Source organism: Neolamprologus brichardi, chromosome 19, assembly GCF_056152115.1.
Source record: "Neolamprologus brichardi isolate AB-2024 chromosome 19, ASM5615211v1, whole genome shotgun sequence".
Taxonomy (NCBI): Eukaryota; Metazoa; Chordata; class Actinopteri; order Cichliformes; family Cichlidae; genus Neolamprologus; species Neolamprologus brichardi.
In genome coordinates this window covers 15,455,416-15,469,231 of record NC_142122.1, presented here as the reverse complement: position 1 = coordinate 15,469,231, position 13,816 = coordinate 15,455,416, and the positions used below count along the sequence as shown (strand labels likewise).

Genomic DNA, 13,816 nt, shown 5'->3' with positions numbered 1-13,816 from the left:
GTCAAGCATTGGCCCTTTTGTATGAAAATAAAGAAAATGCATAAGAGGTTTGGGGTCTGTTTCTGTTTTTACAGCTCTGACTGAAATAAAAAAAGAGATAAATTAGCAGTGGGAAAAACAAAAGATACCACTTGTGTAGAGGAGGTGTGAATAATTACAATTAGCCTAGGAGATTAAGTGCATATTGGAAAATTCAGCAAGAGCTGATTGCTCTCTCTACACATCAAACAAAAGCATGAAACTGATCTGTGCCTGAGATTGGTCCTCTCATATTCTGAAAGTCTAAATGTTAAATAGGTGTGTGTGTGTGTGTGTGTGTGTGTGTGTGTGTGTGTGTGTGTGTGTGTGTGTGTGTGTGTGTGTTATTCAGACTCCAACACACCAAATGTGCAGCAAATAGTATATTTGCATGAGACATTGTGAGAGGTGTCAATAAAAGTGAAAAGCATTGAAAAACAAAGTTTTTACAAGACTCTATGCAGTCCTGTAAAAAAATGAAGTACTCTCTAATTGCCTCCATGGGATTTAAGAGGTTAAGTAGCAGCTAGGTGCTGCTTTGTTTTAATTGATCATCAGGAAGTGTGAGAACCTCTGTGAAAGCAGATGTTTTGGTGGTTTGCTGGTCCAGAAGATTCAGGTGTGTGTTAACACATTGCCACAATGTTCTCAGGGATGGATGTCTTTGCAAATTCACCCAAAAGTCAGGTCTTCCAATGCTAAAAAAAAATACATCTTAGGTTTACAATGTTGCATATGAACAGCAAGATGTCTGGATCAAAGTCCTTAGGAATGGAGATGTGAAAGCATGATAAACAGAGGCAGGAAGCACAGGAAGCACCTCACACCAACTGTCCAACAGTAGAGCACAGTGGTGGAGGTATGAAGAATTGTTTTGCAATTGTTTAACAGCCTTTTACTCGGACCGAGGCAGCTTGGAGTCTATACTAGAATCAAGTGTGTGGTCATCGGCCCAACAGCTAATTTTAAAGCTAAAACTGGGTCATACAACATGACAGTGATCCCAGGAACAACAGAATGTCTGGACCTCAACCCGATTGAAATGCTGTGGCAGGACCTTGAGAGTTAAGGTCATACCGAAAGCAGTGCTGCTGTAGGTGCTTCTGTCAATTAACAATCATTGGATGTACTTTTTTCACACAAGCTGAAAGGGTTATAGATCTGGCATGTGATGGAACTTCTTTGTCCTGAGGCTTTATTGGGGTTGCAGCTGTATGCATCTCTTTTTGACATTAAAACTCTAACAATCAACTTTCAGTTATAAGACATTTCTAGGTTTGTAGTAGTTTCCATCATACAGTATTTCTTCAATGCATCTCCACAAACTGTGACTTTTTAGTGGCTCACACCTTTCCATGTTCAAAGTGTATCCAGCCAAAGACACCTACAGGTTAAACTACCCTTTGACCACTATGACTGCCTTCTCTTCCCCTTTGCAGTGTCTGTCTTGCAGTGTTTACTTCATGTTTCAGCCAATCAAAATGTGGCATGAAGGAAAAAGGATAAAAATGCTCTGCAGTCCCACATAAATTGGGACACCTGCCAGTGAGGGAGTGATTGTGCAAGCTTGTGTCCCTATGTCTGTGTTTTCAAAATAAAACGGGTTTCATAAAAAGGCAAACAATAAGCAGTCAGATTTTGATTTTCGAACACCTCTATGTGGTCGAAAACAGGCAGATTGAAGTGTTGGTATTACTCAGAAAGCTCCCCACATTCCCTACTTGGCAACAGCGACAGGGAAAAGCAGGGAGGGACTGTCCTAGATAACACAGACATCAGCAAGTCAAAGAGAGAAACACATCCAGAGAGAAAGTGGGATAGCGGGGAAGAGAAGCAGACAGCTGAGGAAGCAGCCAGGGGGGAAAAAAAGAGGAGGGGGCAGACACAAGAACACAGACATGAAGACAGAGGAAATTAGGATGCAGAGGCAAGTGGAGAAATTTTTAAAGCAAGGGCAGATGAGAAGAAAGAGGGAGAAAGAACAATAAAGAAGTCATCGCACCATCTGCTCCCACAGAGAGAAACATGTTAGCCATTCAGACGACAGCAGGGAGGCAGCCAGCGATCTGCAGTGAGATACAAACAACCCCTCCTGAATGGTAAGTGACTGTTACTTCATGGACTGTGTCGGTGTGCGTGCATGTGTTTGTATTTGCTCCAAATACCCCCTCATGAGGGAAAATGCCATTAAAAATGTACTGCATGCTTAGAATTTTTTGGATCATGACTGGCCTCTTTATGTCTTTCTTTTCTGCATCAAACCTAATCAAGCACCTCAGGGAGCTGCACTGCATTTACAGTCATTACAGTGGCAGTAATCAATGGACTTGGCAATGCGACAGCTGCAAGAGTAACAAGTGTGTATAGAACATAATTCATACCTAAGTGAGACTTTGTGGTGCACATGAAAGCCCTCACAGGTGGCTCAGAGCTTTGATTCTTGTCTCTGTCATCTTCTATGTTTTTTATGTCACTAAAGTCAAGCAGGTGATATTTGTGTTTATGATGCTACAATCCTATCCTGTGTCCCGCATCCAGACATGCATTCTCATGCAAAATTCTACAATTGTCTCTGCACATTTAAAACAATATTTTTCTTGTACGTTCTGTCTTTTCCTGCACACTGCTGCTTCTTTGCAAAGTGTAATCTCCAATTAAATTAAAGAGGAACAAGACTGACTCAGTCACGCTATATGTCATCAGCTCCTAAGCAACATTGCTGGAGTAATATCTCGCCATCAATTATAGATCAGATTTACAAATGTGAATGCTGTTGGATCAATATCTTCCTGTAAGTTATAAGTTAAGCTTAAAAATAGGCATTCCTCTGTTTTCTTAACCTTCAGAAGCAGGATCATATATATATATATATATATATAATTTGTAATTAATAAAGAAAAGAAAAGATTAAACAATTAATGATGGATACGAATCTGTGTAATATCTAATAAGTTAAACTATAGTTGCACTTTTTTTTTACTTTTTAATTTTTGCATTCTTATATGTAGAGCTCACTAACAGCTTGCATGTTTTGTGACATCTTATCATCATGTGCCTTAGATAAAAAAGACTTTTCTTTGTTAAATACTTTTTTGTGTAAACACATTTTGCTTGCTATAATAATTTTCTGTGTGAGGCATAAACCCATGTGGAAATGAAATGAGAAAAGAACCTGCAAATGTTTATGCTGTATATTTAACATAATGTTACTTAGAAAGTTAGAAAAGTACTATTTAGTTTCCATATGGGAAGCCTCTCCCTTTTATACAGCTTATTATTATTATTATTATTATTATTATTATTATTATTATTATTATTATTATTATTATTATTATTATTATTATTATTATTATTATTATTATAAACAGCCTCAACATTTCTAGTCATCCTCCTTTGCAAAAACACAGTGAGCTACGTCTTGCAGCTTTGTCATCATAACATCTTTGCAGACGTTGTTTGTTTAACAGAGATGTCCGGCTTGTTTGTCTGCATGATTCACTTACGTCTTCACTCTGTCCTCTTCTCCTGGGACATTCTTTACTGTTCTGTCTGAGACTCACTCTGCATTCAAACAGTGGCCTGACATAATTACTAACCCGACTGAATTCTACCAAGGTCACAGCTGGCCATCAATCCTCAAACATTAAAAAAAATAGTGGCACACTCATCACACACACACACACACACGCACGCACACACTAAACTCAAGTATGCCAACATTTGTACCATTTGTACACATGAGATCATCACATCTTGTGCAGAGAGAAGTCTTGTGATAAACACAACCGCACACGCATACTGCCACGTTGAGCCTGGCCAGATTATTGTATCCTAGCAACAGAGGCAGCCATCGACTGCTCTGGGTTTTTGTGTGTGTGTGTTTTTCCCTGTCCAGCGCAAGAGCAGTGAAGCCAAACCTCCTTCTGCTTTCTCCGTCTGCTCGTGTACTTGTGTTTACTCCACTTCAGCTCTGCCTCTGCTTTTCTCTGTCTCTCATCATCACATTGACCTTCTCTTTCACTCAGGCAGTCAGAATGAAGAGCCTGCAGATTAAACACAGGAGACTTTCGTTTAAGAGGTACTGGACGAGCTTTTTTCTTATTTTATCGTGTTAAATCTTTAATGCTGTGATTGTTGTAGTGACTGTCTTTGCACTTGCCACAGTTATATTTATAGCTCTCTAAAGCTCTCTGTGTTTCTTGTCAGAAAGTGGAGGAGATGTTTGTGACACAAACTGATTTTTTTTAAACACAGGATTTTATCTAAATGTTCTTCTTCTTCTTCTTCTTTTAGAGCAGAGTAAACCATGCCAAGATTTGACCTGCAGGCGATGTCTCTGTCTGGAGACACAACCACTGTTATTTGTCTTTTGTAAAATATTTGTAGCATACTGTACACTGGTACTGTACTATTTTTTATTCCTGACAAGCTGGATTTGTGAGAACAAAAGATGCACACTCCAGCCTCCATGGTGATGGGGATCGTTTTTGCCCCCTTGGGTTTGGTCCTAGTCTTCACTGCTGCCATCACCCCCCAGTGGAGAGAGGGACAGGCACATTTGGGAATGGCAGGACCGGGAAGTCTGCTCCGGTCAGGAACAAAAAGTCATGGGACCAGGTCCAGTTCAGTGGAGGCACTGATCTTGTTGCGCTCTGATGGACTATGGGAGAGCTGCCTGCAGGTGGAGCGCTCTGACTTGAGGCAGTGCTGGCCTGTGGCTGGTCCGTATCAGAGAGACCCCAGGGTTCGTCTGGCACAGGGTTTGGTGCTAACTTCCTTGTTCCTGTGCGGCACTGGCATTGTCCTGGCTTGCATCGGGGTCCGGTGTTGGGCAGATCTCCCTCTGAGAGGTGTAGCAGCCTCAGGAGGACTTCTGGTGGTGACAGCAGGGCTGCTGAGCCTGACTGCGTTAGGGGTTTACACCCACAACCTTAAAAGACTCGGGATGGATCCAAGTCAAAGGATTCATAACCCACGGTACCCACACCTCAACTTGCATCCAGCTGGCTCGCTTTACTTTGGGTGGCTGGGTTCGTGTCTACAAGTGTTGGGAGGCGCCGCTTTGCTTTTCAGTTTCAAACGACCACGATGCCCAACCTGCCCATCTAGGCATGAGCTATCTGTCTCTCCCTGCCACTCATGTCCAGAAATGACCAACAAGCCTGACATGGATGTATATGAAGTTAGTTGTTAGAAGCTTGTCCAACATTTTAAACGTGGACAGAAAGCGTGGACAGAAAAGAGAAAAAAAAGCATTAAGGGCACTTTCTAAACCCATTTTTATCTTTTCAGTGTGTAGCTTATGTAATGAAAAGTCATAAATTCATAAATGACTGTGGACTACCAGACATTGCTGCTTAGTAATGAACTGTCATGCAGGTTTAAACATAATGGATGTAGCTCTCCTTTAACACAGGAACAAACATGATCTGGGGGTGTAAATAAAAACAAATGGATGAATGTCACGTTAGAAAAAGATTCAACATCACGCTGCCTTTAAATGCAACATGTGGTGAAATACAATTGAAGTATTGCTTTGTGTTGCCTTTACGTTGTAGCCATGCATTTGTACTGTTAAGAAGAAAATTGTCTGAACAGAACTGTGAATCATAGATGATGCCAGCAGAAGCCTAAAACAATAGCTTAAATTCTTAAGATCATCACACTCGGTTTCATCTGTATTAAGCTGGTTGTTAACAAAAAAAAGATTTACATTTATATGTGATATCCTGTTTTGTTGATGAATTTGCTGCTCTTGAGCACAGGAGGAGCTTTCACTGGGTAACATTATATTTCTGGAATAAGATGAGCACTACAAATATTAAAGTAGGCGTCACAGGAGGATATACAAAAGGGTATTTTTTATTCCTTGCAAATGACTTGTTTGTGTTGTCATTTTGTGCTCATATTTGTTGCACTAAATAAAAAACTATTTATCACAATCTGTTGCATTTATTCATTTATTACTTTTCAGATTAGGTAGGTTATGCTGCAATGAAGAAAACAGAAATCAGGAAATAGGAGCACATGCACTTATGAAGATAACTTTGGAAGCTAAATACATTTACATGTTTAATATGGAAATAAATTCACATTATTTGTCTTAAGACGAGGCCGAGAGCCAGAGTGATCATCTCACATATTGTACGGCAGACAAGTTCACTGCATTTAAACCAAGCAACATTATGTGAATAGATGTTAGATGTGAATGCTGCCTGGAGCCACATGGAGAGATCGCAATCCGATGTGAGAATAACCAATTCAATCGCTTCAGCTGGCAACAAACAACCTCAGGAGAGGAGAGAAATTCACATCATGGTTGAGAACTCAGGTCTTTGAGACCCGCTCGCACAGAACAAGTAGCTCATAAATAAACATTTTATCTACTTAGTAGTGAACGTCAGTGGACGGCTTAAAAGAGGTCTCAGACAGAGAAGAGGGTGTAAGGAGCCTCCTCAGGGTGGAATTCTTGCACTGAAGACAGACACACACATTTAGAAACACAGACACACTACTTTACCAAGTCTGGGCCGTTATCTCCCACTTAGTTGCAGGAAATCACAAAACATCACAACACTCTTCAGTGATCGTTACACTCTCGTTTTTTTAATTGAGCAAGTGAAGGTTACAGTTTAAAGCAGCAGGGTCGCATGGGATGTCTTAGTATTCAGGAAGACATCATCTGTCTTAGTGCATTTACAGCAGATCCAGGCAAAAGGTAATTGAGAACCTCGGCTGTCACGCAGCTCTTCTTTATTCTCCTAGGATCTAGGACCTAGTGTCCAAATTTTGGGTTGTCTAGACCACAATACAAACTTTTGCTCTACAAGGGCTGGATATCCACGAGGATATTATACTGCCACTGTTCTACTGGAATTGAAAACAAATGACCTCATAGGTGCATATCAGGCCCTTGAAGAGCAAAATCAGATAAAAAGATATTTGTTTGTTTTTACATTCAACAGGTCTCAATCAGCCCAAATAGCAAAGAGAAATTAAAAATGCATGCCATGAAAGAGTTCAGGTCTTAGGAGGTTTAAGTTCATTAAATATATAATTTTTGGTGAAAGGTTCTCATTAAGGTCATGAAGGGAGTTTGAAAAGGACTTACCCAGATGAGCAACAGCAGTGTTTCTGGAGAAATTGTGTACAAAATTATTCACATGGACCTTTATTAAGGTAATGTCAATAAACAAATACATAGAGTATTTATAGTAAAACTGTACATACATATCACATTGCAAAAGGTACAACTTATATCACAAGTTCCAAGCAAAGTCATACTTGATGATTTTTAACCACAGAAGAAGAAGAATGATAATTTTAAAATTATATAAATATATACCAAACTAAGACTGTGACACTTGGTAATTTCATGTTCTCTTTGCTGTTGTAAACTCGTCATTTATCGAAATTTGTTTCCTAAACAAAAAGACAAACAAGTATGTACTGATGTATTTCACTGACATGTTTGATTTGAAAATGTTTGATTTTGTGGCCATTTTTAATACAACTTTTAACTGCTCCTAATGAAAAAAAAAAAACCCTCTGCGCTGTCTCACATTGTTGCATGAAGAAAAGCTTTCATTTGTCTAACATTATTAACTGTTATTAAACAGAGCAACTTTGAACTGGTGTGGTTTTAAATGAAGAAGTAGCTCTCTGAAGTGTCTCCACTTTGTGCCATTTCACTCAGCTGTTTGTTTATTGAATCCTGGAGCGAGCCGAGAGAGAGTTCTAATACTGGGCTGCTGTCTGTGCTCGGAGACGCTTGTGACATCTCCAGAAGAACGTCAGATGGCTCTGCATCGACTAACTGCTCCCCATCGCTAAGGCTTAGTCTATATGCGCCTTCTGCCTCTGCGGCGGCTGTTTCCTTGGCAACAGTTTCTAGGGCAACCTCCTCAGTGGGCGTGACCTGCTCAGGTGCGCGGTCCCCTGATTTGGAGGCCTTGAGCGAGACCAGTTTCTCGATTTCCTTGAACAGCTCCTCGTTGTTCTTCTTCCACTGACGGTACTTTGAAGGTGTCAGATCGGAGTCGCCCAGGATCTTGTTGATCTGCTGCAACTCCGCTTCTTTGGCCTGTGGAGAAAAAGCAATTCCAGTCAGTGACCATGCAGATGAATTTTAATATCACCCTCTGACCATTTGAACACAAAAACCTTTCTGAGCAAGACGGTTTATTGCTAAAGTTTCATTCATGCCTCTTTTCATAAAACTTGCACAAACAGTGTGTTGCAGTTTTAAATAGGAGTGGTTTTACCCATGTCTTCCATGTTCCCTACGGCCAAAGCGAGTTACTAATAAAAGCTGAGTTTTTAATTTTGTTATATAGCTCCTGCCAGAGCAACGTTCGATAATTAAGATGCTTGGTTAATTCACCAGCTGAGCCATTTGTCATGCACTCAGTGATAAATGTACCTGCTACTGTCACGGCTCCAGCAGCAGTCGTGTGGTGTTGTGAGAAAGGACCCGAAATGTGGGCACTGGCTGTGATGCGAAGGAGCTTTATTTTGGAAAGAAACAAAACCCGAAACCATAACTCATGGAATGACATGCAGGGAAAAACACCGAGATACCCCAAATAACACAGACAGAGCGACAATGAACACGGGTGAAACCACACTATATAAACACACAAGGGAATGACACACCAGAGGAGGACACAGCTGAACCTAATTAGACATGAGAGACACAGACCTTCAAAGTAAAACAGGAAATTTACAAACTGTTTTACAAACACAAACTCAGGAACACGAACAGAGCACTAGGGGAGGACACAGATAGATATAACAAAACACTAAACACAAGAACCAAAACTCTAAGCATTAACAAAGACACATCAAGAAGTCAAAGATTAATAATACAAAACAGAAAACACTGGGTCACTGACTCAGGACCATCACAGCTTTGTGTATCAGTTGCTGGAGTTAATGCTGAATCGCATGGCTTTCCATGCAGACACAAGGAAAGGTAAGACTGGATGAGACTTTTCCTCACCTTTAGAGTGCTTTGCAGAGCTCGGAGCGTGAGTGCCTTTTCATTGATGACGGGATTTTTGTTGCGCCGAATGAATGACTTCCTGAAGTGGTCGTGCGTGAACGGCTGCTCGTGGCCGATCAGAGAAACTCCCCCTTCCTTTAGATTGTTTATCATCATGCCCATCTCATCTACTTGACCAGGTTCTAACAGAAGTGAGGAAACACAGGAAAAAAACAGTCACACAGTTGTTGTGAACCATCTATCCAAAACAGGATTAAAGGTGAGTAAACAACACAATTAATCTTATTTACTCTCTCAGAGAATATTAAAACTTAATGAGTCTTAAAATATTAACACTCATTACGCTGTGATTAAAGACATTTTTTATTACTGAGAGAACAAGAGAGCAGGAGAGAGGCAGTGTGACATAACAAATACCTGTTCCTTTGCTGCCCTCTGTTGTAGGTCTGGGTAATGGCGCCCTGTTCTTACCCTTGGGGAGAGGTAGGGTGCTGGACTGTACCTTCTGAGAAAGACAATCAAGATAAATATGAAATGAATGTAATCTGGATGTGTATGTGCATGCTTTAATGATTATTTGTGCAATATATAACTCTCTTACCGAGCTAACCTTGTTTTTCCTGCGGGTTGAAGGAGATGATTCGCTCTCTGATTCAGTTTCACTGTAACACTCTGTTTATAAATGAACACAGCTGTCAATGTAATGCCATTACCTAAAATGTGACGCATCATGACTGCCATTTGTAAAGCTAAAAGCTACAGTAATTAACAATAATGCTCTGTGTTACTAGATAATTATGAGACAACAATTAGCTTTTTTGCTCTTATTTTTTATGGCGAAAATATCATTATATCTACCATTTATTTGCTCAAGCAGGACACATCACGATGCATTATTGCTAATGCCGTAGGAAATATATGGGAAAACACGAATTGTATTGTGAACATACAATTAAGTGATTTAGAGTAAAAATTTAAAAGCATAAGAGAAATGTTTCCACACCTTCCTCATTATCTGGGCCTTTGTTGAACTTCTTGTGTTTCTGTATGGCTGTAATCAGACAGTTTATCCATCTGATGAAAAAAAAGGGGATAAGCTATGTCACCAATATTCATATACATTTACCTGAACACTTTATTATTAAGTACTGTACTGGTCTGTGTCCAGGTTCACAGCACTCACAACTGGCCTCCAACAGTCACCTGATCTCAATTCAATAGAGCACCTTTGGGATGTAAAAGGTAAAAGGGAGTCCAGCTTGATAGTTGCAGCATCTCTCTAATAAAGTGTCTAGTGAGAGTATGTTGAGGATAACATCTTTAAACAATGCATAACAGTCTCACTAGAGAAGCCTGAAAAAAGCAACCAGCAGGGGGCAGTGAACACCACCACCTGTTACAACTTTACCACCTCTAACATAGACTGTTAGCAAAAGACGAATGAATGACTGCATTGTGTTCGAGCTACTGCCCGACACAACCAGCCGATTGTGACATTGTTATATCATTATACAGTATGAACTTACTTGCTCATGTCATTGACATTGTCCGCAGCGAAAATAAAGTTCTGAAATTTTGGGTGGCACATTTGGAATACGCTGGTAGGGAGAAAACAGAGAGAAGGAGCAGGGGTGTCACAAACATGAAGACCTAAATATGCAGAAACACATATTCACTTGAGAAATTCTTATTTGCGTTCTCTTCTGTAAGTACCAATAAGACAGCTTTACACCTTTTCTTTAAGAAATTGCACACTTTCCTGCATAAAGATAAGACAAATGCTCCACTGTGTGCATACATAATATAATTGCTGTTTTAAACCATGGCTTTCCATTATGGCACCATTATGTGACTCATCACTGGAATCACTCTTACTATTTTCTCTTGTGCTCTCCGGCGCTTTCTATGCCATAGCTGGATATATTGAGAAACCCCTCTGCCTTCTCCTCCTGAAATACAATTGAAGAGAATTAGACATACTGACAATTAGATGAATGCAAAATATTTTGATAGTTAATACTGCATGTGGCACTAACTCAGATAGATCATGTGCTTTAGGTATTATATGAACTAACAGCGATAACGACCTTTTTCTTGATTTTTTGCTCACCTGTTGACTCTTGTACCAGTAAATGTGAGGCCCGTTGAGCACGAACCAAAACCGTTGCCACTTCTGTGCAATGAAGACACTGCTCTCCTTTCTTTTCTTCCAGAGCCAACCGTCGCAGTCGGGGTGACTCAAGTCACGGCAGGACACACGACGCCGGCTCATAGCCGTCGTCTTTCCTGAAAGACAAATAAGGAAGAGAAGGGAGATAAGGATCCTGATAAGTGAACTCAATTTTTGGGGATTTCTTGGGGTTTTTTGGGCTTTTGCGATGTCTCCAGTATTAGATCCTTTTAAACCCATTCCAGGAAATATAAAAGCACAGAAAATTTACGATTTAATATTTAAGTTGAAGCAGTTTTTATTTTGGGGGAATTCGACTTGATCTTTCTTTGCAATTCCAAGCACTGAATTCATGTTATTCTTTCCTGCTACATTATTGCCACAGCAACTGAGCCCTCCTAATCTCTGTATCACACAGCTGAGTTGTCTTAGTATCATCCATAAAGCTTCCAACAAACTCACATCGCTTCTCACATTTGAAACGGTGTTACACAGTTCACTAACTGCTTAACCTTACATACTGTTCCCATCAGGTTTTCCAGTAACCTTTGCAGGACAAGTTTCCGGCACTCTACAGGTTTTCAGTGGAATAAATCATCCTCAGTCAGGATTTTTTTGTTAAAGAATCATTATATTTTACCTCTTGTTTCTGTTTAGGCATGTATTTCTTGGCTATTTATGTCTTCTTTCTTTTGCAATGCTTTATTTTCATTGTTTTTATTTAGTCTTAGTTGTGTTTTGGACATGCTTATCATTCTGTGACCATTTCATGTGGCAGAAAATGGCAACAACAGTTGCCTCGAGCCACTTTATATTGTGAGCTCAAGAAACTATAATAATAATAGAGAGAAAAACACAGTAATTAGATGGCCCTTTGTTAGCATGTGGTTGACGACAGATTTGCTGTGCTCCTGGTCTTACAGACACTCTTCTATAAGCCACAGCTTACAGAGGAGTTATCAGTTTGGCGCTGATTTTGGCATTACAAAAACACTCCAGTGTTTTGTTTATTTTATTGTCCTGTGATAAAGAAAATCGTACCTTTAGTGGAGGTCTTCTTACCATCCTTGTTCCCCTGAAAAGATAATCAGACAGCGATCACTCAGTGTTTAAAAGCTTACTTTAATTAAATCACCATTAATTGCCTGGATTGTAACAAAAACAACTGTTAGTGAATGTTCTCAATTTCCCCTCACCGTGTGTCCCACCATATCAGGGCAGGAACTGATGCTAGCTCTGTCCTGTTTGGTTTTTGCAGGCGAGGGCGAGCGGTCTCTCAGGCGATTTAGTGAGAGCCTTGAACCTCTCAAGCTCTCTGACCCTGCTGGGAAACAGAATGAAGTTTCTAAATAAACCCACATCTTTGCACTTCAGTTACATTGTGGTTTCTGTGCAGAAGGTCAAATGATAGTGAAACTATTACAGTGTGGCATGCCGTGATAATACACTTTGTGTGTTGTAATCAACAGTTTAAAATCCTTCTGAAAAGAAAAACACAAAGTAACTAAAATATAATCAGTTATAAGAAAAGGTAAAATCTTGCAAATTTGTCTTACCTGGTGCCAAAAGCGCCCCCTGTCGGCTTTGATATGAAGTGAGGCTCAGATTTTCCTCAAGCTCCTTGACTGAGGATATTTCAGATTCTTCCTGTCCCATGGGCTGCTGTTGCACCTCTGGCCCCTGAACAGCTCGTCTGTAACAAAATATATAGAAATATCAGTCACAGCAGTTGGGTTCCACTGATGCAGCATCTGGTATTATAAAATTAAAAGTCCAAATGCATGACGGTTTACAGAAAAGAAACATTGCGCAAAGAATGAGCAGCGAGGAAATTACATAAACATTATGCAAAAATACAGATTTTTATCTTACTTTATATTCACAGTTGCCACATGTGGCTGATATAAAGTGAAACCTCTAGCTGGAAAACACTAACAGCACATTACAAAACTACAAGTCCTTAAAAAGAGTAATTTCAAGAGAAAAAATATGACTTTATTTGCCAGTTTCTCCCTTTTTTCTTAAAATGTAGCTGTTGTATATTAGAATGTGTCAGAATTATTTACAACCACAAGGCACCATCACCGCCCACTCCATCCATTTGCTAGAGTCCGCCTGCTCTTCATCAGCTCTCGCTGTCCCTGTTTGCCTCTTCATCACTCTTTTCCTCCCGTCTACTAATTTTTTTCCTGCATTTTTTAATCTTTCTCCTCATCTCTTCTTTTTAACTCAATTCCAGTCAGTCGTGTGTTGCGAGCTCGCAGTGGAATTTGTGGCATTTGCAGTGTGACCTCAAAGGAAACCTGCCGGGTGCTGGCAGATGAACAAGGTCAAAAGGGTTTCAGGGATGTTCAGCTCTACTGAGTAAATGCTGTGTAACCAGATCAGTAGTCAACTTGTTCTTACTGCTTTTCTCATGCATGTATGCAAACAAAGTGATTGACAATTTTTTTAAAAAAGCAAAAAAGAATATTTAAATTCAGAAAATATTAGACAATTGGCAAAAAATTTTTTTTTTTTAAAATCTGTTTTAGACGTCTGTCTACAATTTTGCATATTTTATTCAATTTTGCATTGTTTGCATTCTTGTTTATTTATTTTTTTAATCTTTCATTCTTATTCTC

General features: G+C 39.8%; 2 protein-coding genes across 6 annotated transcripts in view; one reads left to right on the top strand and one right to left on the bottom strand.

The window, feature by feature from the left end:
• Positions 1-1,836: 1,836 nt before the first annotated feature.
• Positions 1,837-5,954, top strand: cldn23l (claudin 23-like). 3 transcript variants are annotated; one of them, XM_006798506.2, is made up of 4 exons: positions 1,837-2,117; positions 2,290-2,375; positions 4,044-4,096; positions 4,312-5,954. In XM_006798506.2, the coding sequence occupies exon 4, from the start codon at positions 4,469-4,471 to the stop codon at positions 5,210-5,212; it is 744 nt and encodes a 247-aa protein (XP_006798569.1). In that variant the 5' UTR covers positions 1,837-2,117; positions 2,290-2,375; positions 4,044-4,096; positions 4,312-4,468; the 3' UTR covers positions 5,213-5,954. The 3 variants fall into 3 exon arrangements, with proteins under 3 accessions (XP_006798569.1, XP_006798570.1, XP_087689055.1); XM_006798507.2 differs by lacking the exon at positions 2,290-2,375; XM_087832929.1 differs by lacking the exons at positions 1,837-2,117; positions 2,290-2,375 and having other exon boundaries at positions 3,711-4,096.
• A 648-nt stretch (positions 5,955-6,602) lies between these two features.
• The window catches only part of cnksr1 (connector enhancer of kinase suppressor of Ras 1), a 29,032-nt gene continuing 21,818 nt past the window's right edge, over positions 6,603-13,816 (bottom strand). The window contains exons 11-22 of one of the 3 annotated variants that reach the window (XM_087832926.1): positions 12,749-12,885; positions 12,389-12,516; positions 12,234-12,267; positions 11,133-11,308; positions 10,898-10,971; positions 10,549-10,620; positions 10,026-10,096; positions 9,624-9,694; positions 9,440-9,527; positions 9,020-9,204; positions 8,441-8,525; positions 7,790-8,101 (exon numbers count right to left, since the gene is read on the bottom strand). In XM_087832926.1, coding sequence (XP_087689052.1) covers positions 7,941-8,101; positions 8,441-8,525; positions 9,020-9,204; positions 9,440-9,527; positions 9,624-9,694; positions 10,026-10,096; positions 10,549-10,620; positions 10,898-10,971; positions 11,133-11,308; positions 12,234-12,267; positions 12,389-12,516; positions 12,749-12,885 — 1,282 coding nt within the window. In that variant the 3' untranslated portion in view covers positions 7,790-7,940. Of the gene's footprint in view, positions 8,102-8,440; positions 8,526-9,019; positions 9,205-9,439; positions 9,528-9,623; positions 9,695-10,025; positions 10,097-10,548; positions 10,621-10,897; positions 10,972-11,132; positions 11,309-12,233; positions 12,268-12,388; positions 12,517-12,748; positions 12,886-13,816 lie in introns of all 3 variants that reach the window. The other 2 variants (XM_087832925.1, XM_087832924.1) reach the window with 2 other exon arrangements.